This window comes from Symsagittifera roscoffensis, unplaced genomic scaffold (genome assembly GCF_963678635.1).
Source record: "Symsagittifera roscoffensis unplaced genomic scaffold, txSymRosc1.1 SCAFFOLD_577, whole genome shotgun sequence".
In the NCBI taxonomy this organism is placed as follows: Eukaryota; Metazoa; Xenacoelomorpha; order Acoela; family Convolutidae; genus Symsagittifera; species Symsagittifera roscoffensis.
Window position 1 is genome coordinate 5,727 of NW_026971353.1, and position 24,758 is coordinate 30,484.

Sequence of the window (24,758 nt, forward strand, 5' to 3'; positions counted from 1 at the left end):
AAATCTTTTTTTTTGTTTTTGTGTTTCAGAACACAAGACTGAAATGTTTAGCGTAACTACAAAGACAATAATTTTTTATTGTGAAAAAAACTGCTAGCTATACAATTTTCATGCATGTAAAAGTGTTTGTCATAGAGATTTCATATAATTTTGTGTACGTATGGAATTCTATGGAATTGTATGTCAAGAAATTTTTCAGACAAGAAATGATTGAAATTGTATGATTAGAAACGTGTTTAAATCTGGTAACGTTAGTTTTGAAACAATATCAACAAGCTATATAGAGCTTTGTCTGAAAAGTAAAATGGGTCAATTGGAAAACAGTTTTTGAAGAATAATGACTAAAAAAATTCCAAAAACTACCTTTACTTGAGTAAGACTATGTTTTCATGGCTTAAATTAAGCTTAAATAAGCTACTGCAATTACTAACTACCTTACTAATAAGCTCAAAATTAGAACAAAAATCAAAAAAGAAGGCGGCCAAGTAATCTTAGGAAAAGGATTTGATTGCTTTAAAACGATCGGTTGCAATAAAAAAGTACACTTGATTTTTGCTATTGATGGGGGGAAACATGCTTGGTCTCATTAATTGTGAGAGAAAATTTTCTGTCGAGACATTTTTTGTTTAAATTTTCCATTTAAATTCATATGTACATACAAGCTGTTATGGTGATTTGAGCACACGCATTTATTTGATTATGCACTTATTTAAGTCTATTTAGTATATGGTACACACTTTACTTTTGCAACAAATATATATTTCTATGGCGATCAAGTATGATTTCAGTGCATGAATGCAGTTCAGTCTGTTCACGCGGTGGTAGTGTTTGATCAACCGTCTTGGCACCCGGCGGCTTCGATGAACTCAATGAACTCCTCCCAGCTAATCTTTCCGTCATGGTTGGTATCAATGACCTTGAATATCTGCAACAAAAATGTTGTTCAAGAAAGTATCATACACAAATTTTGAGTTTCACAAGAGAAAAATCGCAACTTCGCAGTATTTTTTATTCATTTCTCGTCCAGATTCCTTCAGGAGGCTAGAGAAGTTTCTGTCGCCCTGAGCCAGGCAGCACAAAAAACGTCCCATGGGGTAAAATGGGATATCATATTGAAGCACTTACGGCCATGATTTGAGCTGCATGCAAATTACAAAAAATCCTACTCGTTTTAGACAAATATGCGTTTCATCCAACGTTAGTTTGGCAGAAAAAATTTGGCTTCTTACACAGCCACCCTCTAGTATTGACATGCACAATATTTATGATAAATTAAAACCTTGTTGAAAAACTTACCGCTCAAAAACCAAGATTCAAAACCCACCAACTACCTAGCTAACCAATAATAACTCTCCTTTTTTACAACATTTCGGAGTTTTTTTTCAATTTCTTATATTCATTTACTTGAACATTCACAGACAAAAAACTGATTAAAAATATTAAAGCTAATGGTTATCATAACTCACAGACAAAAATGATCAAAAAATTGAAAACTGTAAAAATGTTCTTTTTTTGTACTTAATTAATCATGAATATCAAAACACACCAAATTTAAAAATATTGATTGAAGATTGTACTCACCTCCTTAATTAGGTATGTCTCGATGGGGATGTTGAGCTGGCTAATGAAGTGTGCCAGTTCTTCCGGCTGCACGTACTTGTCCCTGTTGAAGTCCAGTTTGAGGAAGGCCTCCCTTATGCTGAAGAAGCGGTTGAAGTGCGCCCTTCTCAACTGCTCACTCAGTGTCTGTACCAACTCTGCCTTGCGAGTATCGCTAAAAGAAACAAAGTTTAATTTTTTCGACCAGAGAAATTTTTTTTTTAAGATCTGAGGCAATCTTTGGTTGCAGAAAATGTGATATCCAGTCGTCATTTGGATTACGAATTTAAAAAATGGAAAACTTTGCTGTGTCGAGAAAATGACGAATGCATTTTTTGCGGATCAGAGTCAAATTTAGCAAGTAGCAGAGTAATGGTTCTGTTATCTGCTTGAAACGTCTAACAAAATGCGTTGATATTTTCACAGCAAAAATTTTTTGAAAAACTTAAATTTTATGAAATTGTATTTGCACAGCATACTAGTTGCCCAGCGTATGGCTACTCTTCTTAATTTATAGTAAAATTACAAAAAAAAACGACTTTATTTGTTATTTGTTTTAAAGGATGGGCTTTTTCCGTCTGAATAAATTGGATCGTTGCAGCAACCTCCCGCACCTAGTCGGCTCTCTTATATAAGGGACAACTTGTAAGCTCGTTCGAATATTGACTCTAGCAATAATCCTTATTGCAATAGGAAGATTGTTACGGTGCGTACCCCACAGAGTCGCATTCGCATTCTCTTAGCCGAAAAAACTTATAGTTTCTGGTTAAGGTAATTAGCAATAAAACAAATTTGGATCTCCAACTTAAAATCCCCCCTATGCTATCTTCTAAAGAATCCCCCCTCCCCTATGCTATCTACTAAAGAATCTCCGCCCCTAAAAATACTGTACATTAGCACTAGCACTTTGTATTAAGATTCTTAACTATGTTGAGTTCTGATTGGTCGAAAATTCGACTGATATAATCAACCTAACAATCTGCCTCTCATTCTTTCTCCTCTCTTACTCCCTACCTTCCTTTCTCCTCCCTCCTTTCTTTTTTACGACAATCCGTGAACAAAAGTTCAATTTAGTTCTGCAACGAAAAGCGAGGAAAATTGGCCAGATGCATGAAAACTTAATAAAGGAAAGCAAATTTTCAGCTTCGCGCTCAACTTTTTCAGATCTCGCTTTGTTAATTTTTAAAAACTTAAATGATTTTTGTGTCCTCAAAAAAATAGGACTCGCTTCATGTTATCACAGTTTTAGATGAAAAACTTTTACGATCATCTCACAATCAATTTCCGATCTGATATCGGTTTTTTTATGTATAAAAACATGTATATAAGATGAAGAAAAATAAACATGAGACTTGTAGGCATCGTAAAACAGGTGCAAAATTACCAGCGAATTATTATATTGTTTTCAAAATAATGTAGAGATATTAGTAGTCTATACTCATTTTAATACAAGCGTGCACAATAAATGATGATACACAGATCATAACTAAAACTAAATCCACAACAAACTTCAGTTATTGATAGCTAGTATAAAACTAAAAATCTACGGGCATATGCTAACTATGACCAACAGAATCAACCAAGGAGATAAATAATCGAGGCTGAAAAAAAATTGATGAAAGTCATCAAGTTTCGAAAAGCCGGAGGGGAGGGGGGAATGGAGAGGTCGAGGGGGAGGGGCTGTTGACTCAAAGATAAATCAAGCTAATCAGTGACAAAGAAAGCAATAGCTCAAGCGAAAATTTGAAAATCATGGCTACTGATCTATGGAGATGAACAAGATGTTTGGCTGAGTGTTGCAAAAACCCTTGTAAGAAACAAGCCCTTTAAACTTCGCTGACCAAAGTTGAAAAGAAATCGTTTCACTTGAAAATTGAAACCATCAAGAAATTTTGATTAATTGACCTCTAAATTGAAAAATCAGCAAGAAAAACATCAGCCTTCAAATCATTTTTTTGAATAATCCGAAATAATTCTGAATTTCACGCTAAGTGCAGTAACCTACATTATTAAACAGCTGAAAACCAGTGAAAATCGATTAATCAGGATGAAAGGGAAGAAAGCTTCAATAAAGGAAAGGAACTACTCTAATCACAAACTAGGGTGGGTGTGATTGATGATGAACGTGAATACTTTACTTTCTACAGTGCCAAAAACAACATTCCCGGTTTATTAACGCGGAATTAATTTCAGAAACAAAATCATTTTAAAACCGTCAATTTAATGCTCAATAATTAGGACAAATGTGAACTACACTACTATTGAAACTATTCGTTTGGTGCATTGTTTAAATAAACCTCTTTTAGCTCGTGACCTCATTAGTTAGAAATTTTTTGTCAAAGAATTTAACTTTTAGTTTAAAAAACTCACGACAATCCAGCGGGTGCTTGGGAGTCCATTATCATTCCAACTCCGAGCTGGTTATTAGCATGTAGATTTTCCAAAGACTTGATGGTTCTATCAATTCCAGGGAACTTATGCTTATTTTCTTTCAGGTAGTTCAGGACGAAAACATCGGCATCTTTGATCTTGAATCTCCTGTTGAACACGTAGACAACGTCGCCAATCGCCAAATCCTGGGGTCCGTAGAACTCTGGTTCATTAATGTCACATCCAGGTTTGGGGATCCTGGTACGCATGAGGAACTTACCAGCGAGACGTCCAGTATTGCGAGCAGGCACTTCGTAAATCATGAAGGTGTCCGTAGCAAGGCTGAAGTAGATTATGAACTCGCGGTCTGCGTTCTCATTCTCATCGTTGTCATCCTGCAAACAAAAAGGCACTAAATTCGAACAGGCTGTAATATTCTTAAACTACTAATATTCGTTTTTCTATTCCTATTGTACACTTTATTGTTTAGTAAAGCGGTGACCATTTCGAGAAAAGATGGTGACAAGGCTTAGGATGTAAACAGCCTTGAAATGACCTTAGTTACGAAATAAGATAAACGATCAGAACACAGTTTGAAAACGAACAACAAAAACATATATCTGATTAAAAGAGCCAAGTGGTTTATCCAAATGTATGCATAACGTTTCTGGAAGTGACTTAAAATTTCTGTTTTCAAGAATCTGTTTTACCATCTGTGCGAGGAATCGCAGGTTGTTGTGGTCGTTGGACAACATCTTAATGAAGTCCTTTCTGGGCGGTTGGGGCTCCAAGTGAAAGCAGGAGCCCAAAGAGTCCTCCAAGGAGCCGAAACCATTGTAGGGCGGAATGTACTGCAAACAAATATGAGTTCTGATTTTATCAAATCAGAGAATTATAAAAATTTCATCCAATAAACTCACTACACTCAATTATTTAATAGACGTGAAATTTTAACACGGTATTTTATAATGATACGCTCCATATCGGTAAAAAAATTCTCCATTGAAATCTTCAAAAGCTCGAAATGGACGTTTTCGAAACAAGCAAATACAATTTGATCGTTTAAAACTTGAATAATCTAGAATACTAACACACACTGCAGCTTAATTATCAGTGGCTATTAGTATTAATACTATTTTTAAGATCGTATGCTTCAGAACCCTTCTATCATTTACCATTTTGGGTGCATCGCAGGCAGGGGGTCCCACCGGAACCGGCTCGAAACTCTTGATTCCGTAGTTGTAGCGGTAGAACTCCTGGGTGAACTTGTCCATGTCGTAGATGAGGAATCGTCTGTTCATCATCGTCACTGTGTTCCCAATCATGAAGTCCTCGGGAGTGAAGTACTCCTGGTGCTCCGTCTCCTTCGCCTCCATCGAAATGGTAGGAAAACTTGCTGCAACAAATAATCAAATTTTTTGCTGATACGCGTCAAAACGGTAAGATGTTGAGTGAGTTTTGAAATTCAAAAAAAGCTCGAGCTTTTCCTTGCTTTTGGTTAATTTTAATCAGCTAGGTTCAAGCATTGGGAATCAATTTCTATGCAGAATTGAAGCTTCGCTTCGCACCACTTACTATACAATAGGTAAAGGATTAAAACAGCATGAGAAAACGAAAAAAATCAAAATGCGAAATTAATTTTGGGCATTCGAAAATTTTGGGTCAGAATCTTATAATTCTCATTTATATTATCAGAAATTGTAGGAAATAAAAAAAATTAGGAGAATAAGCTGACATAATTAAAGCCGATAGCTAGTAGGCTGAAAATCAACCAAAAAAAATCGGCTAAATCTTATTGGAAAAATATACGTACTGTCCACTCACGAAGGCCATATAGGAAGTGAATGCAAGGTGATATACAAAATTGAGAAACTAAACCGAGAGCTTAATAGACAACCATAAAGCAATGCCCAGACAATGTAATAGGAAATAAGCTTCGGAAGAATACGTATTAAGCGCTAAAAATCCAAAAAATACATGAGCAGAAACTGTTCCAGCTAAAAAAAATCAAAAAGTTTTTAGGCATAGAAGAAAAATTCAAGCCCACTCACCCACAAAACTTACTCACCCGCGCACAAAAATTTCTTTTGCTCATCAAACGGTGCAATATGAGGTCACTAAACCAATATAACACTAAACCAATATAACACTAAACCAATATAACACTAAACCAATATATCAACTAAACCAATATATCAACTAAACCAATATATCAACTAAATCAATATAACTCTAAACAGAAACCTATTAAGCCAAAAAAAGAACAAAAAATAAATTTTAAAAAATCAACTGGGTAAAATTAAAATTACAATCAACATAAAAAACAAACTTCTATTAGGACGGATGTTTAAAATGCTAACATGCTCAAAATTTGTCTGTTGCATGACTTTTAACAGAGAGGACCAGGAGATAAATGAGTCAAGGAGATGAGTCCTGTAAAAACGTTTTTACGAGAAAAATTCTAGTACCCGAGCAATACTCTACCCGATCGCAAAATTCTAGTACCCGATGGCTGTTGAAAACAAAAGCAAAAAAATCAAAAATCTATTTAGTTATATCAGATACAAAAATTTAAACAATGCAACGATAACCTAACACACATATCAGACAATACAAAGATTGGAGAATTTAGAAACTTGAAAAATGAAACTTTCTTTTTAGCTACTCTGTGAACAAAAATGCTACAACTTTACAAATACTGTGAACAGTTTCAGCATTGTAAATGGTTTTTATTAGCTTCTAATTGTTCCGACTTTCAAAAAAGTGCGGAATATTTATGCTTGGTCTGGTTTTTTCATTCAGTCAATTTTCGACTTCTTAGTTAGCCAATTTTGACAAAATTTTAAAACCATCTGAAACATATTGCTATCCTGAGCTCTTATTTCACCAATGATTTTTTTCGTGGAACAATTAACACGCGATATATTGCGCTCTTATAATCCGCGTAAGCGGCAGCTAGTTTGTTCCAAATTAAACTGAGGCAAGTCATTTGGTCGTATTACTCTGATACAAGACGCTATCTACATCCCTTCAAATTTTACATTAACGTATGAGGGATCAATTGAAGAGAGAGAAAAAAACGTTTTTCTTTTTTTTATTATGTCGTCTACTTTTAAATAAAAACAAATTTGAATCGACTTCAAAGTGCAGTCGGAACATTCAGTTCTTCGCCCTGATATATAAGCAGTCCTGTTCAATTATCGGTTTCCGCTGAACTTTGCACACTTCGATATATAAAAGCGCAAAAAAAAATTCTACAAGCCAAAAAATCCGAATTAAATATTAGGTTCGGACTACTTTACAAAGACTTTCAACAACTAAATGTGCCAACGTGGAATGTCGTAGAGGTTCTTGGGCACCCTCATTCTCGTGAGCAGCAGAGGGAACGGATCCCTTCCGTCGTTTCTGTCTCGGCCTTCGGGCGTCTTGTGCACCTCTCGGACCTCGAGAGTGTCGTCCGCCAAGTAGTAGTGAATGATGAATGGTCGCACATCTCCGAACATTGCATCGCGGTCATCCCAGATACAGAAGAACCGCAGAACCTAAGATATAGTCAACATACAATTGCAAAAATGTCAATGAGCTCAAGAAAATTAATAGAACCAGAGGCGGATTTAGGGGGGGGGATCTATTTTGAGATATCCTTTTTTGGTGACGGGCCCAAAACTTTTCTAAAGGCGCCTTCAAAATTGTCCAAAAAGTTCTTAAAAACGCCTTTTTTGGCCTGTTTTTTTCCAAAATTTTGCCTGTGGCGCAGAAATTTTAGCCAAAACACAGGGACTTTGAGAGAGCTCGAAAAATCATATTGGTCTATCTAAAAAAAGGTCGCCAAAATTTTCGAAAATTTATAAAAATCCGCCCCCCCCCCCCCGAGAAAATCCTAGATCCGCTCCTGAATACACTGCCTAACTATTTTTGAATCCTTTTGAAAAAAAAATATATCAACCCGCATCCAGTTTCAAGAGTTAATAGTATATAATATTATGATTCAGTACCAGTCCTACTAAAAATGAGAAATAATCTATTATAATCAATTAAAAATTGATTATTACCTCTCTTTGAAAACAAATTATGATCAATTATAATGTATTTTATTTTATTATAATCAATTATTCATGCATCTGATTTTCGATACAATTTTAATTCATTATAATCGAATATTATAATCCCAATTTCTAATCTATTTGCTACTATTTTATTTGATTATTATCTATTATCATGCCTTTTGTTTGTCAATTTTATCTTCAATTTTGGTGGCCAGTCAATAAGCAGAATGGTCTAAGAGCAGAAAAGGTCCAAGAGCAGAAAAATTGTTAAAATAATAATTTTTGTAAGCTAACCAGTAAAGTAACTATCAGAAGTGTAGAACCAAAAGCAACGAACATTTTATGCACAATTTGAGAAAAAATTAATCAAGAATCTTTTCTTTTATATTTTAATCAAAAAAATAAAGAAGTTATTCAATTCATGCATAATTTATTCATTTTCTGGGTAATTTTTGACAATTCTACTAATTGTTCCGACTTTCGATACGAAAGTAACGGAATATTTGTGCTCGGGGTGGGTTTTTTTTTCTTCAGACAAATTTCAACTTTTTAACTAGCCATTTTTGACGGAATTTTTTTTGTATCATTCGAAAGCTATTGTTGTGATGAGCTCAAATTTGAAAAGATATTTCACCTGTGATCATTTTTTGTAAAGTTATGGGGGTTTAAAGATTGCCATTTTGGCCAATTTGGGACAATTAACGCGCAATATATTTCGCGCTATTAACGCGTAAGCGGAGAGTTAATCCGTCTTAAAATTGTTCCAAATTGGTTGAAAGAAGCTTGTTTGCCATAATTGATTTGTTACAAGGAGCGAAAGCTATCCTTTTGTACTTAATATGGAGTGTGGGGGGATGATTTTCATAAAAAATTCAAATTTTAGAAAAAAAAAAAATTTTAAGTTTTATTTTATTACATTTAACTTTTAATGTTATTACTGCTCCATAAAACCTTAAAAGGCAGTCGGAACATTCAGGGATTCGCCCTGATACGAGCAGTCTTGTTGGTTTATCAATTAGCCCGTATAAACCAATAAAAGTCAATATTTTGCTGGTTTTCTGCACTTGAACCATTCTGCTTATTGCTCTGCCTCCTCAACTTTGCATCTGAATTGCCCAATTTTATGCGTTTTACAGACGTTGGTTTAACTGAAAATGGGAAAATCGTTTTCAGAATTTGTTTCAACTCAAATCAAATTTGAAACGGTCTTGATATTTTTTTCTTTGTAAGATTTGTTTCATGATGCACACAAAGTTTTTGACCATCAAACGTGTTTTAGTTTCATGATTTATCTGAAAAAAAATTTTCCCCTACCGCGGGAACTTTTCAACTAATATGAAGTTGGATTGAAAAATTGTTAACTTCAGGAATGACATTTTAATGACTGACACTTTTGTGATGAACTTTAGCAAATTCAAGAAAACTGGATCAATAGCAGTAGAGGCCTTATGAGGGGCGGGGGGGGGGGGGGGGGGGGGGTTGGGTTTGCTTTAGGGATTTGACCCCACGTCACCCAAAGGGCCCCCTTCGGTACTATTGTACAACCTCTATTTTAGCTGATAACTTTTCAATATGTAAAAATGTTATTCCGTAGGGTAACCTGATTTTTTTTTTAAATTTGGAAACTGAAGTTCCTTAACGTTATGTTTTGCAGCATTTGCACTTTGATTATTGCATTGTGTTTTGCCTTTTTTAAAATTCACACTCCCTTCTTTTCCTGTCAAACCGCGAAAAACCAAACTCTAGCATAATCAATAGTTTTGACGCTTTCCAGAATATAACCCAAAAACTAAATAAATGTCTTGACTTTGTTAAAGGCTATTTAAAAATTATATTAAAAATGCATGTTTTCCTGAACTGGCAAATGACAATACGTCAAAAAAATTGCGTCAGAAATTAAGCAATGTTTTGTATCACTTGAGATCCACAAAATAAAAAATTATCACAAACTGCGAAGCCATTATTGAAGTTTAGATCATGAATTCACGTTTTTTTTCTAGTAAGTTTTGTCATAAAGTACAGAAATTGTCGTTATTCGAGCCATTGTCCAGCTGAAAAGTTTGATCGAAGTTTTTTTCAAAATTTAATAGAAAATCCCCCCTCAAAAAACCTAGATCCGCATCTGGTGTCAAGACAAATATTGTTTCAGGATCTTTCCATGACTTTTCAACATCCATAACCTTCGATTCACCCAAAAGCAATCACAAAACAATTTTCAGAAACCTTCAAGGTTAGAAAATGCAGTGAAAACTCAAATAATATCCAGCCAACAGTACTGATTGCGAAGAGAAATGTTTCTATGTTTTTTTTTTCAATTTAAGGTCGTTTTTAGAGCGTGATGTGATTAGAGAACTCAAAACGCGTAAAAGTTTATAAAGAAGGCATAATCGACAACATTTGTCTTCAAGAATTGAAAGAAAATTAGAAAAAAAATTTAGAAAAACTTTATAGGCAAGGAAGCGCTAGATTAAATTTCCGAAACTAGTTTTTGTTTAGTGAAATCAAAGTTTTTTACTTTAGAAGCTAAAATTTAAAAATGTTAAACTTTTATATAACGAACGTTACACGATCGCTTTCCTCGCTCGAAATTTAAATGAAACTGAAAATATTTAGGCCAATGTTTCTCAACATTGAGACAACTTTTGAATATTTTCAAATGCGTTTGAATCGCGTCTGAAAGGGCTTTAAGTTGATATGTCGCTCGATCTATTCCGATGATTAATTGTGGTACCTGATTTTACGTAGAAAACAAAAAAACACACCCGAAATAAAGTTCTTCCCCATTTTCAATGGTCAAAACAAAAATCATTTTTATTTGCTTATATGCTTTAAAATATTGACCGCAACATTTTTCAAACCTTCTGGCAACCTTTCTGGTAAACCTTTCTCGTGAAATTAAACCCATCTTGAGAAACTGAATTTCGCTAAAACTGAATTTCGCATCATAAGCGATACAGAGGAGAGATTAGCAAGAAAATTGCACTGAAATGAAGAACATTAAGGAGCACAAAATTTAGTATACGGCTGAGGCTGAATTCAAGTTATTTTGAGATGCGAGTTTTACATCAACAGAAGAACAAGAAGATCGATGAACTCAAAAAGTAGTGATAACAAACAATTAAAGTCAATTTTCTGAACCAGAGGAAACATAAATTGAATAGCCTTTCAAGCTTCAAACATCAAAAATCGAAGAGCCTTAAGACAAAAAAAACAGAAAAATCTTTGGAAAGTGAACAATAGTTTTGATTTTTTTTGAAGCTTGCGAACGTTTTGCAAACAATACTATGTTTAAAGCATTCTGCAATACTTCTATAACAAAGTTAGTTTTGTTCAAGTACCAAATATATTAACGTGCATAACCAAAGTCATTGAGAACGGCATTATAAAGAACCTTAAATGGAATACTGTCAGTCAAAATATTACAAGATTTAACATTTTCATGCCCGCGATTTTTTTAAAAAGTCGTAAGATACAAAACTGGGTTTTTTATCATAAGACTGATAATAGAGACAATTTTTTCTGTGAACGCATTTTATATTGGCTCAGATGTAGATCGTTAAACTAACCTTGCGATCAAGAGTCAAGAATTGGTTGAGTTTGTCAAAATCAGATTTTGTGGTGAATGTTTTAGGTGCATTTCTTCGTTTCCTGTCTTCTTCATACGGATCTGGCGGGCTTTCCACAAAGTTGTTGACAACCAGGCCTTGGCTAGTCAAGTACTCCTACAAATTACTACTTTTAATAGTGGCCTTTAAAGCAGCCAAAGTACCAACATGTCAATATTTTCCCAAACACGATCCGCTACTTTAGCGTCTGGGCAAAGCAATATTGTATCTTTTGAATCACACTTGATGTAAAATTTCGGTTACACAGTTCGTGACATCATTTTCATGCCACCTTTGATGTTAAAATTTTGAGTGAAAAATTGAAAAAGAGTGCCAATTAATTTTCAGCTGCATAGTTTGAAAGGATGGAAGATCTTTAGTAGCCCGTTTTTTTGTTAGCTGTATTTTTGATGGGACAGAAAAGGTCACCTTCAATTGCATTTGAACAATTATCGTAGGCAAAGGGCAGTGCACTAATTAATGCCGAAACGTCACTATTTATGATTTTATCAAAGAAAAGCAATAACCTTGGTCCACACATCACAGCTGGTGATATGAAAAACTTTTCCGTAGAAGGTCACCGTGTCGTTTATTTTGATATCTTTGTAAGTATAGTGCTCGCCAGTTGCGTCTTCTTTAGGCAGTCTCTGTCGTCTAATGAGTTTTCCTTGGGGAATTCCGCTAGAAAATTAAAATTTACTTTGAAAGGAAGTGCCATGAAAACGAGGATAGCAAAATTGTTTAGTTTGATATTTTTCTCATCAGTAAGTCAAAAATCTTGTCAAAAAATATAATAATGCCCATCAAATAGCAGTTTTATCTAAAATAAATATAAATCGAGACCTCTAAAACTTATTAGTTAAATAAAAGTTGTTCAGGTTGTTGAATCAACTGCACATGGTTGAATCTAAAAATTTCAAAGCATGCAAATTAGGCATTTGTTTCAGTTAAATTTAAAAAAATGAAATAAAGAATGAGCTGATTCTTCCGCTTAAATAATAATTTATTTTTTTTACATCCTTCATCAAAGATCGATCAAGTTTTGATAAAAAATTATATGTTTTTCAAGCGACTCATCTCTAGTCAGAACAGCATAAAAATCACTGGACCTGTTTTCTACTGGTGGTTCCATAACAGATATAGTGTCATCCTCTAGATAATAGTAAATTTTCACTGGTCGTACGCGGTAGTATTCTGCCGATGATTCATACACTGTCTGCTTGAAGTAGCCATTGAACAGAAGCACCTAAAAAAATCATTGATAATCAACTGATCCTTTCAAGCTTCCAATCATTAACCTATTAAATGGTCAAACCTTTTTATCGAATGCAACGTGAGATGGTATAAACTCCTCTGGGGGAGCTTGTTTGGCCTGTCCGTATGTCAAAGTGGGCTTGAAATTGGCGAGTTCATTCAAGTCATCCTCGTTCAGGGCATTCTGGTGAATAGGCTCACCGCCGATTCCAACCTCAGGTTTATGCTTTAGAGCAAACCCGTTTTTGAAATCTAGAGTTTGAGGAACATGAAACCGGGACTTCTAAACAGACAATTTAAGAAATAGAAGTTTTTTTAAAACCATGATAACAATTGAGGATTATTCAAAGATTGAATGGAAATATACTCACAGTTGGATCCGAAAAAGTGTTGCCTGGAAGGTAAGGAAGCGAATGGGTGTTAATGTGACTCGCCATTACTAGTTTATAACCAAAATTTACAATATGCGACAATGTTTACTTTTTAAAAAGCATGCAAAAAACTTGGTCATGAGCTGCACACGTTTGTTCAACCTTGAGTGTGATCGAAAATTTATTAATTAATAAACTTCTTTGATAATTTTAAAAGAGGTTTCACAATATAAAAAACTTTTGATTTGTACCGCAGAAGTTCAGAAGTTAGTACAAAATTCAAGAAACCAAGAAGAAACTATAAAAACAAACAAGACTGAAGCGATACTCAACAGAAAATAGAGAAAGCTTAACGAGTCGGGCTCAGTGACTTGAAAGAAAACAATGTCAAATGAACAGTTTCGAGACTCATAAATCCCAACAGAACATGAAGTTCTGATTAACTCAAATCCTGAAGCAAACCAAAAAATCGATTTAAAATCAGCACTGTTGTGCAATCTTCACAGAGAGAGGAAGTTAAAATTATCCTACTAATTGAACTTTTTCCGCCAATCAAAAAAACATGTGGCTAAAACGGAAAAAACCTACAGAACTTGCGCTTCTGAAGAACTCAAGCAATTTCCAATTAATAGGATAGGAAAAATCACATTTTTCCAAAACATACAACCAACAGAGCTATAGAAAACTTCAAACTCTGGCGTTTTCGCTCCCCCAGAACCAGAACAGTTTATCAGAAGCTTGAAGAATGAGTCATGGACTGCTACTGTTGAGCAAAACTGTATTCTCAAGGAGATTCTTATTTAAAAGACAGAATAATATCTACTCGAAAGTGTCCAGAAACAAAATCACAAGCTTTCCTTTGTTTGAAAGGACCTAGCTGCTGTGAAAGTTCTGGAACTACCAAGTGGAGTTAATCACAGCACAATAATATCAGGATAAAGCTGCAAAATCAATGATTATGGTAAAAAGATTTGTAACAGTCGCCTACTTCGGTCACATATGAAGAAGGCTTGAGAAGAATCGGCCCTATAACCATTGGCTCAAGAGTCAGGGACACTATCTTGTAACATTCGCCCAAATATCACACAGCGACGGAGCGTAGAAAAAGTACCTATCAACGACTGGCAGGCGTCAGTTACCTTAATTCTACTCGTTTTTCACCGTCTCGACCTTGCCAGTTGATTTTCTGGTCTGTTTAGGGCAAAGTAAAAAGTTACCATTTTTAGGCCATCAGTCAAACTACTTTTGATCAGCTTTCGTTTGCATGCGAACACAACCACATAGCTGAGTCTCGGATCCTCAGACTACGTGATTGTCATTAAAAACACGGCTCGAACAACCTATTTTATTATGTTTTTGTGTGACAGTTTTATATTAAATCCATTGGAGATGGATTGACCCTTTCCTTTTTCTATCTACTCATGCTCTGAAATATTAAATAATAACGGTGTTAATTAAGATCTAAGACATTACAGCAGCTGTTATAGTCAGTTTTCACAGTCCCTTCACATATAACAGTCTCTGGGGGACCAAGCCTCCGCTCCCGTGATTTTCTTGAGATAACACTCTTATCTCCTATATTTCGTGTCCCGGGAGGGTTCCGTGGTATTTCTCTTCCCCCCACTGAAGCCTCCGTCTCCACAAATATCTGTCGCTAAGGTCCTTATCGTGTGTTCTTGCCACGATAAGAGGCTCCGTATTTTTCTGTCTCTGATACAACTGTTCTTCACAATCTATATCGTGGTTCTGATTTTCGTCTTTTCCATTCAAAATGGCCGTCTTTTTTCTATTTCTCAGAAATGCTCTTCTTCCAATCGAAATTTTAAAAATAAAAATTCTAGAACATTCTGACCCTCCGTCGCAACACTTTTTTGTTCATAAGGCCTTTAGTCACTTTTTTTTCTGTCGCGGGAAGGTTATGCTGTGTCATCTGGCAGAATGGCACATACTCCCTGGACAAGTCTCCATCAATGTCCCTATTGATCGCATAACACCGGGTTATCGTCAAGTAGTTATCCAGTTCTCAGTAACCAATCTTACAAATTGCATAAGAAATTGAAATTTATCTACTCCAACTCAACTCACTACGTGTTCACAAATGGCATCGTACTACATCTCACTGCCTTCCAACATTTTCACAAAATTCGCACCATGAGGAGGGTCCTAGATAAAATTTCTTTTCTGACTACTTACGTCATCTCGCCATAAAACTTCTTTTCGCCTCTGATTAAAAAGTGGGACGTGGCACGGCCACGCACCCGTTAAAATTAACTTAACTTCACTCACCAAGTATAATCAGTCATTTATGCGGTCCTTTCCATATTAAAACTAAGAAACTCTGTGGCCAGGAAAGTCATTGAGTTACCCACCCTTCTCGAGCGAGTTTACTCAAACTTACCATGTCGCCACACAGTGAATTTGTGTCTCACACAGGTTAAAAACTTCAGTCGGGAATAAATAGGTAAATATACTCACCTATGCTCCTTATATACATACATAGATAGTAGTAACTAAAATCAACAATTTCAACAATTTTAAGAATTGCAACATTTTCAAAGTTTGGTCTGACCAAACTAGATCAAAACAAAAAGTTTAACAAGTTCAATAATCAAAACTTGGTTGATTTGTTCAAGTTTTAGCACACAAATACAATCAAGTTTTTCTCTCCTTCTCTTCTTTTCTTTGGTCATCTTCACTCCATCATTTCTCCATCCTGATGTTCAGCGTCACTGTCTTCCAGAACTTTCTCTAACATGTCCAGAGAGTTGCGGGCCGTGCCTCAACCCTCCTGTTCCAACAGCCTCGGTATGCAACAAGGTAGGAAGTCCACATTCACTTTCTGCTCCCGGTTCCTGCAAAAGCTGTTGTGAAGACATAGGCTCACGTTTCGTTCTAGGTCAGCTCTTAAGACCTCTTTCTTCTCATCTTCAGTAACACAAGGCGTTCCAGCTACCCGCTTCACCGCTGTGGTGACCGCGTTTCTGTGCGTCAAGAATGCTCGTTTATAGGCTCCTGGTCCTATATCTAGCTGGAAAGATTGATAGGCTTCCGTGTTCCTTGACATGTGACGCTTCGCGCGTTCATACATCCAAGATGTCATCACTGCACGGAACCAAGGCATCAATCTTTGCCTTGACCATATTCTTTCAATGGCTTTAGGTATTCTCAGAACCTTGATGGTGGTTCTGAAAAGATCCAATTCACGACTCATTTTAACGTTGCTCAACTGTTCAGGAGTCGGCACGGCCGTCTCCTGCTCACTTGTGTCCGCGTTAGCCTCCAACAATCTCACTGCTAGCATGGCGCTAACCACCACGATTGACACTTGTTGATTCTGATCGGGCAACCCCGTGGAGTACAACTCCTCCACTTCCCAGACTAGGATCAGATTCCCGCGTTTAGGGAACCACAACGTCTGCGCCAAGCAGTGGCAAGGATACTCCCCATGGGTTCTCACTATGTTCCTTCGGGTCCGATACCCTGAGGCTCCCAGCAACGGTTCCACTTCCATCAGGATTCTATGTAAATCGTCTTTCTCTTCTATGGTGGGGAATTCAGTGGGTAACGCTCCACTCGCTTTCTGTTTCTGGAACTCACTCACGTTGCCTTCGTTCAGTCTCATGAACTCTTCACCCACAACGTCTTGCAACTCGCCTTCGGATCTCTTCGGGACTGCCCGAAAGATCTTTGCCAACAAGTCATATGACCTCTCTGACATTCTGGCCAACCTCACGCACTTTGGCACAGAGAAAAGTTGGTCAACCAACACTTGTTGCGTCCTCGCATCCATCACCACCATGTGCGTAGGATACTTGCTATTACAATACGGCGCTGAGCTTGAACCCACCATATATTTTGAACCAGTAGGTCTGTGATAGGCTTCACTATCCTTCAGATTCCTTTCATTCTCTAGGGCTTCTCGCCAGCCTCCAATCTTTTGCTCTGTCTGTAATGCTCCAGGAATATTTCCACGCTGAGGGACGTCACTAGCTCATGGGCACGCTCCAAGCGCTCGAGCGATTCTATCGAACTCGTCATGCTGCAAAATCCCAAGGCTGTGATCAGGTTTACGTCCGTCACCCCATGGCAGTCTGCGACCAACTCCATGGCACTCTTATCTGACATGCTCAATCTTCCGTACAATCGTGCCAGTTGTCGATGCTGCTCGCTTAGCGTAATCAGTCAGTGTCCCAGGTTAAAAACATGTCCTTCCATCCCACTGTGTTGAGCCAAGCATGTGCCTTGCTTCAACCAATTACTCGATGTACCTTCCTCGGACAGCTCCGTGGACGGGTTGCTCTTCTTCTTCGTCAATCTCATGGCCAGCAGGTGATGTATCATGGCCAGATCATGTAAACTCGCATCATCATCCCGTTCTAACATGACATCCGCGGTCATGTCCCAGATTAAGCCTGCGTTAGGATGGGGACACCAGGAAGGTTTCATGAGTTCCCACATCACTACTAGACTGGTTTTCAAGGGACCGTCCCAAGAACCACAATCAAAACTCTTTTGCCCTTTTAGCTCGGGAATCGAGGGCTCGACTACTCGTTCTTCCAAAATAATTCCAAGCTTGGGTTGTTCCACCATCAACATTCCAATTTCCTTAATCCATTCAACCCAGAAGTTGAGCACTGTGACTTGCTCGTAGTCGAAGTATGCTTCCCTGGCTTCTTCGTTCACGAAGGGATTATACGCCATCCCCGGTATGCCAGACACGTATTGGAACGACTTCAGTTTCCCTAGTGTTGCAAACTCCTTTTGTCCTCTGGCCGCTTCAATCAAGTCTCTGCTCACTCTCAATTCTTTGTTGGAGTATCTTCTCACCTCTTCCAACTTGCGATAGCTTTCCATATCATTCGACTCCTTGTTTGGCACGGTCAATGGCATGTCCTGATATAGCTCTAGGAGTGCCCTAAGGAAGTACCTTTCGCAATCAACTCCCTTTTGCCGAATGATCTTTATACATTCTCCCAACACAGGAGTGGGGATGCGATCCACCACGAACCTGACAAAGCAAAGGGCATCCTTACGCTTAGCCCATGCTATCGCTGAATCGTCTTTCGAAATCAATGCTCGTAGAGCTTCCATTAACTCTAGCTCCTGTTCTCGTGATTTCGAGTCATTACTGGCTTCATACTCCGCCTTTTTGAAGCCCATCAAGCACCAAGCCAGTCGTACTTGCAGATCAGTTCTCACGCAAGGATGAGCCAGGTATGCTGCCACAGTAGCAGGTGCATTCATCGTCTCATCGAAGTATTTCTGGAGGGGCGCCCTCCAAGAAATTTCTAGCAGTTTTTCCAATCCAATTTCGTTCGCTTCTGATGACATTACTGTGCCATACTCTCTTCGATTGAAGTTAGAGTTCTCCGTAAGCCCTTTCAGATATTCTTGCATGGCCCGCTTTTCACTCCAAGCCATCAGGTGCCCTCTCGCGGAGTTCCTCGCTTTCAACATCTCCACATAACCCCCTGCCGGATCTCCCATGTGGACCGATTCCGGCACAGTTATTCGACTGTACTCGACCACGTCGAGTTGTCCTTCCAGTTTCAACTTGGCCATGTTGATTCGCGAGGGCCTATAATCTTCAAGTCCTCCAGATCCACATTGACTGATTACTTCCATTTCTAACTTAGTGTCTGCCAGGGTTCGCGCCGTCTTCTTTGACCTTGTGGCGGTTACGGTCAGACCTGCCAAGAGCATAGGGGGTATCAGATTCTCTTTTTCTCCCCCTGTCAGCGTTGTACTATCTCCCTGCCCGCTCTCGCCTGAACGACCTGCGCTCGTTAAAGAGGTCACCACTGCGCTGGCTCTTGACTTCACCACTCTCGGGTTCATGGCTCGACTTCCTGTTTTCCCTTTTAGTCGCTTCAGCCCTTTCCTGGCTCGTCTGACAGGTAATTTCTTTGCAACATGCTGATCATCGGCACTGTCTTCTGTTACTGACTCTGTCAGAACATCCGACTCCATGGAGCTCACTATTTTTTCTAGGACCTCACGCATGATGGGTTGGTTCAATCCCACCTTCATTATGGACTGCGTCCCATATCGCCTTATCACGTCCCAAGATTTCTCCATGAAGTTTACTCGGCTCCAGATTGCTCCTGTTTTGCCTTCCAACTCCATTTGATATCTTTCCCATTCTTCTTCTGGTAATGTGCTGAGGAACGATATCTTCATTGACTCTTCGATTTTCCTCCTCCTTGGTGATTCATAAAGCAGTTTCTGCGGATCCCTGCTTCGGCACTCTCTAGCCTGGCTTATTGGGTCTATCGGAGATAGATCGGCCGACGCCTCTTTTGTAGGAGACATGAAGGACGATGGTGCCATCAACAATAAACTCCCATCGACTTCCCCATCGTCGTCTTCACTGAACCGGTATTCTAGCAAGTCCCTTTCCAACGCTCCTAGATCGGTCTCTCCCGGTTTCTCCGTCTTACTTCCGGTCCCGTCATCGTTATCGTCCTGATCCATCAATTCATCGTCGTCCGCATCAGGTTTCGGCCTAGGTCCCGAGGGTCCTTGTCGCGCGTCTGTGCCCGAATCCGGCCGAGCCGGTACGGCCATGTCTCCTGCATGATAAAACAATTCATCATCGACCAGGAACTCTACCAACTCCTCGCCATGTGGGGCCAGGTCCTCCATCGTTATATATGAGCCTCCTCTGCTCTCCCTTGCCACCTCCAGCATCACCACTTTCGCTTCTCCTGACCACTTCAGTCTCGATAAGTCATCCGCGGGAGAATATACTTCGTTCCACGTTTCAGCCGAGACCTCTGGTCTCCTGGAGGGTAGTGCTTTGATCTTTTTCCTGCTCCAGGCATCGGGGAATGAGAAGTCGAACGTATGCGCGGCAGCAACGTTCCAGCTGATGAAGCGCGGCTCCATCCCTCCACTCCACTTCAGCATTCTCTTCTCTGCGTCACGAGTTGCTCCGATACGAGGGGCAGTGATGGGAGATGTGACTCCCAACAACATCCTCCTTATCGGTGGATATCGATGGCATTGGTCCGGCAGCGGCCTGGACCCAGGAAGCCATGTTTGTTGATTCTCTTTCGCATGGGCATAGGCTCCCGGCAATTGAGGTACTCCCACAGCCTCTCCTGTATCCTTCATCACTGGTCTCAAATTCCAGAGTTTTGGGTTAAACTGGATGTGGGACAGATCCTCACGGCCCATTCTGCATTTGAAGTGGTTGTTGAAGTCCATCAACACCCAGCTTGGCTCTGCTATTCTTCCGAACAGCCTATCGTCGCTAGCCAGCTTCCTCAGTTCACTCTGTTCTACCCAATTCAGCACGGAACAATCCACTACTGAGACCAGGTTGACGTACAACACTGAATTCCTGTACGCTTTAACTTGCACATCCGGGAACGCAAAAGACATCACCGGTCCATACACCACTGTGACGAATTCCCTCAGTCCGTGGACCAGAGCCAACGGATCAATCCGCATCATGACAGCTAAGTCTGTTAGTAAGGGCATGCCACAATACTGCTTACATTCGCCTGCGTTCGTCGCCACCTTGTCCTCTCCTGTGACGCTTCTGTTCTGTTGCAAGAGGTATTGAAGCAGGAGAGTCCTCCAGTCTTTCATCTTCTTGAGCGAGGCGGTTTCCAACTGTGCATTGAACTCACGACTGGGTCCCTGTAGTTGTTCAGGGTAACGTAATAGCACAAGCAAATCTCCCAGTCGACCATAGGTCATGGCAATCAGAGTCAGGAGTCCGTCCAATCTCAAATCTGCCAACGCTTGGGTAAAGAGGTTTGCCGGTCCTTTCACAAAGTTTTCATGACCAAATGTCACGTATAAGGCTAGCACCAGGCCAATCGACAACTTCCTGATGTCTTTGACGAAGCTCGCGATCAGGTTCCTAGATGCCTTCGGATAGCACGTCGATAGGAAAGATGGCGTCCATCCCACTCCCATTCCACCCAAGATAGCATCTGATCGTTCATACTGTGCCTTCGTGGCCAGCACGTCAGCTTGGAACTTGTCCAACGACATCGTGTTTACGTCTTGCATCAGTTTCAACATCTTGCCTCCAGCCAACTCCCGGGCATTAAGTAGATTCTTCAGATAGGCGTGTATCTCTTTAATTATTGCCGGCGCATGCTCAAACGCGTCCTCACCCAAGGTGCACAGCCTCGGTGACAGATACAACCATATGTTGTTGTGTGGCTTCGTACGCAAAACTATTGCCATGAGGTCCTCCTCTGCTGACGTCATATTCTTTCTGATCATCCTTCCCTGCTCATTCTCTGCATGATCCATCTGTCTGAACCAGAGATCATCAGCCACCTGTTGTACTAACAGATGATCGTCACCTACCCCTGGTCTTAGCTTCAGTAATCTTGCGAAGTTGGACAGCTCCAACCCCAGAACTTCATCTAGCACCAACCGAGTTGTGCTACAATCTCTGAGCCCCTGTATGGCATTCGAGATGTCAGCCCAAACGGCGGGAAGCTCAGATCGGGACGGATAGTAATTGTCCGGGTCCACCACTCTGTTTGGGGCAGGAATTATCACGTTAAATATCCCCTCTGCTATCGTCGTGACCATTGTGTACACAAATTGAAGGGGTTCAGGCAACGCAGCGTAGCCTGGTGACAATACGAAGATCACCTTCACCACATTCATGGTGAAACGTTGTCTTGCTGCTGCCTCTACCTCGGCCATCGCCGAGAGCAGTGTCATTATCGCCTCCCCTATAACTTCGTTACTCGGGATCGATCCATCCGTCAGACGTGACAATAAGCCTCTGCTTTGTAGATGATCATTTGAGCCTGCAACCACTATTACCTGCGGCTCCATGCTGACCACTCTCCGTACACTTATCATCATGCCTATCGCCTGTCCCCAGTCCAGTTTAGGCGCCGTTAAGAAAATCACATCGGGCCAGAATAGAGAACGGGGCGTGTAGAGATAATCGGAGCCGGCCACAACCAGATATTTGGCAGCCTTCATGTCCAAGGGGTCATAAGCTGCAAAAAGGCCATCGCCTATTGGGGCCTTCAGGTTCCCGTATCTCTTATCGTCTCCAACCACTGTTGTAGTTCGGGGGTAATCCCTCGAATACTCGCCCGGCGTCTGACCGGGTGGTTTAGCGAATTGTCTGTACATCTTGTGATGTTTGTTATTGGGCTTGTTCTCCGTCTGGAACTTGCCCTTGCGCACAGGTGGTGTCCTTTCCCGGGTCCTATCTCGAACGTCGGTGAGCGACCGGGTGTTTAAAGGTCCAAAGGTATTGTCATGAGGTAATCCATCCAGGTCTACATGTCGGAGTGAGGTCGAGGAGCTGAATTTCTCCTGCTCTGCTAGCAGCCAATCCACACCCGGTATCCGATAAAGTCGCGACACTGTGGGACTTTCACCGCCAGTCATTCTAATCGCATCCTCCCGACACGTCAAGGTATTCATATTCAACTTCGCCGACATGTCCGTCTTATACTGACCCCAATGACTAGGATCTGATCTATTCCAAAGCAGCCTGCTGCCTGATTCGATCCCCTCCGCTGGCACGGTACTTGTAGACGGTCCTGCTGTCGAAGCAGGATTTGTCGTGGCAGGCGAATCGTTCCTCCTAGACGCGGTCTGGGAGTTATTCCTGTTGTTCTGTTCCACCGATCTGCCGAGTCGGCTTCCAATCGATTGCGGCCTGGGAGGAGGAGCAGTCCCCAGCCTGTCTCTCACGTTCGAGCTCGGAGCGACGGTTGCGGCTCCAACCGTCTCCGTTGCCAAGGGCCCTAGACGGTTGGCGAGGGATTCGGGCACGGTTGCCCTTATTCTACTCCCTCCGGTCGAATTGGTCCGAGCCAAAGAACCGGTCGCCCTCGACTCTTGCTCCGCTTCCCTCAATTGCGTCTGAAACACATCATTAATCCAATGCCTCCCTCGTTGGGTATTGAAGTGCACTCCATCTTTAGTGAGCGCGATGTGGTCAGTCATGCGCAGCATATTTTCGAGATCCAGGAGTCGCAACTCGCCAGGGTTGTTTCTCACCAGACTGCGGGTCATTTCATTCCACCGCGTCACGTTGCCATTCATGAAATCTGCAGCTATGGTGCCCACCAAAAGATTTGGTGGTATCGTGCACAGGATCACGAGTTTGGGTCTGTACTTTTCTTTCAATTCGTTCAAGAGACACACCAATAGAGGTTCCCACTTGTTCTCCGGAGTCACGGGGGCTCTCGAGACGTCATTGGTCCCCAGCATTATTATTAATGTATCCAAATGATCCTCGCTCTGGAACTCCATCATTTTGATGACTTGAGCCACTGAGGCTCCTCCAAAGGACAGAATGGTAGTATGACCATAGACGAAGATCTCATTCAGATCTCTCACCAAACTGTCTCCAATGATCAAATGGCGACTCCCTGGGGGAATTACTTGGTCGTTCGTGGCGGGGTTCCAGCTCATGTCATTCAGGCAGGCTCGAGGATGCTCGGCTGGCACTTGCGTGAACTGATGACGTGCCATCAGATTCTTCCTGATGTCTACCACGCGAGACTTCTCAAAGACTCCACCAGGCGCAGAACACGCTATCGTGCGGGTTGCTCGCTCCGAGCTATTTGATGAATGATCACGACGCTGGGAAGGAACGATCCTAGCCAGTGTCCGCTCAGTGCCTCTGTTGATCTCATCCATCGCGGCTCTGGCCACTTGGTTAAATGATTCCTGAAATTGAGGAGCTAGATAGGTGTCAGAAGGGTCTGGTATCGTAAACCTCTGACTCGAAGCAGACGGTCGTGTCTGCTGAGGAGCCTCGGGCCCCCTTGATGCACGCAAATCCAGAACCTCAGGTCCTCTCGATGCGCACAGCTCCTGCGCTGTTGTCCTGGGGCGTGTGTCGTTAGATCCCTCCGAGGACCTCATGCTCGCCAGGATTTCCGGTGACACTTGGCTCACCTTCGCCATATACAGCTCCTTCAGGTGCTTTATCTCATCCTCCTTGTAGGCCACCTGCAGATCTTCACATTTCTTTTTCCATTCGTCTCTCTCCCGAGCTATGGCCCTGTACTCCTGAAGTTTGGCACACAGCTCACTCTGATCTCTCTCCTTCTTCTCCAGTGTCTCAATCGTCTCCGACGTCTGGATCTCTAACTCGCTCACTCTCACTCTCTTTAGGGGAGGAGCAGCTGTTGGAGAGTCGACAGAGTGTGACGGGCCTGGCCCATCACGTTGTCTCTTCGCTCCAATGAGTGGCTGCGCAGGTTGGACGGGCAAGGGCATCTCACCTAGCCGGTGGTCCCTTTGCTCACCTAGTCCTGGCTCACGAGCCAGGTCGTGGCCAGACATCTCTCCGCGCCTCCATCTCATCAATCGGTTTTGGCCTCTCTCGGCGGTCCCGTACTCACCGAAGGCCAACATCAACACGACTTCTGTAGGGAGATTCCCTCGACCCTCTCTTCCCAGTGCATTGAGGAGTGCGACCACAAACATCGCCAACCCCGGGTCTTCTCGTGTAAAATCACAATCGATCAGCCGCTGATAGATCTCGTCTAGAGTCGCTC

At 40.8% G+C, this 24,758-nt stretch overlaps 1 protein-coding gene across 1 annotated transcript; it reads right to left on the reverse strand.

Annotated features, from left to right (window-relative positions):
* Window positions 1-603: 603 nt before the first annotated feature.
* LOC134856327 (EF-hand domain-containing protein 1-like) lies at window positions 604-13,382 on the reverse strand. The gene is made up of 11 exons (XM_063872689.1): window positions 13,246-13,382; window positions 12,936-13,157; window positions 12,730-12,866; window positions 12,148-12,301; window positions 11,582-11,737; window positions 7,301-7,511; window positions 5,145-5,365; window positions 4,680-4,820; window positions 3,970-4,364; window positions 1,582-1,774; window positions 604-925 (listed from the first exon to the last, which is right to left on the reverse strand). Exons 1-11 carry the CDS (start codon window positions 13,309-13,311, stop codon window positions 833-835), a joined length of 1,989 nt encoding a protein of 662 aa, XP_063728759.1. The 5' UTR covers window positions 13,312-13,382; the 3' UTR covers window positions 604-832.
* Between the last annotated feature and the right edge of the window lie 11,376 nt (window positions 13,383-24,758).

Excerpts from the sequence above, each read along its gene's own strand:
- LOC134856327 (XM_063872689.1), bottom strand. The coding sequence starts at position 13,311 with ATGGCGAGTCACATTAACACCCATTCGCTTCCTTACCTTCCAGGCAAC. Across the intron at positions 11,738-12,147 it reads GCTGTGATGTGTGGACCAAG|GAGTACTTGACTAGCCAAGG; the intron begins GTTATTGCTTTT and ends AGTAATTTGTAG. Across the intron at positions 4,821-5,144 it reads CCTGCGATGCACCCAAAATG|TACATTCCGCCCTACAATGG; the intron begins GTAAATGATAGA and ends ATTTGTTTGCAG.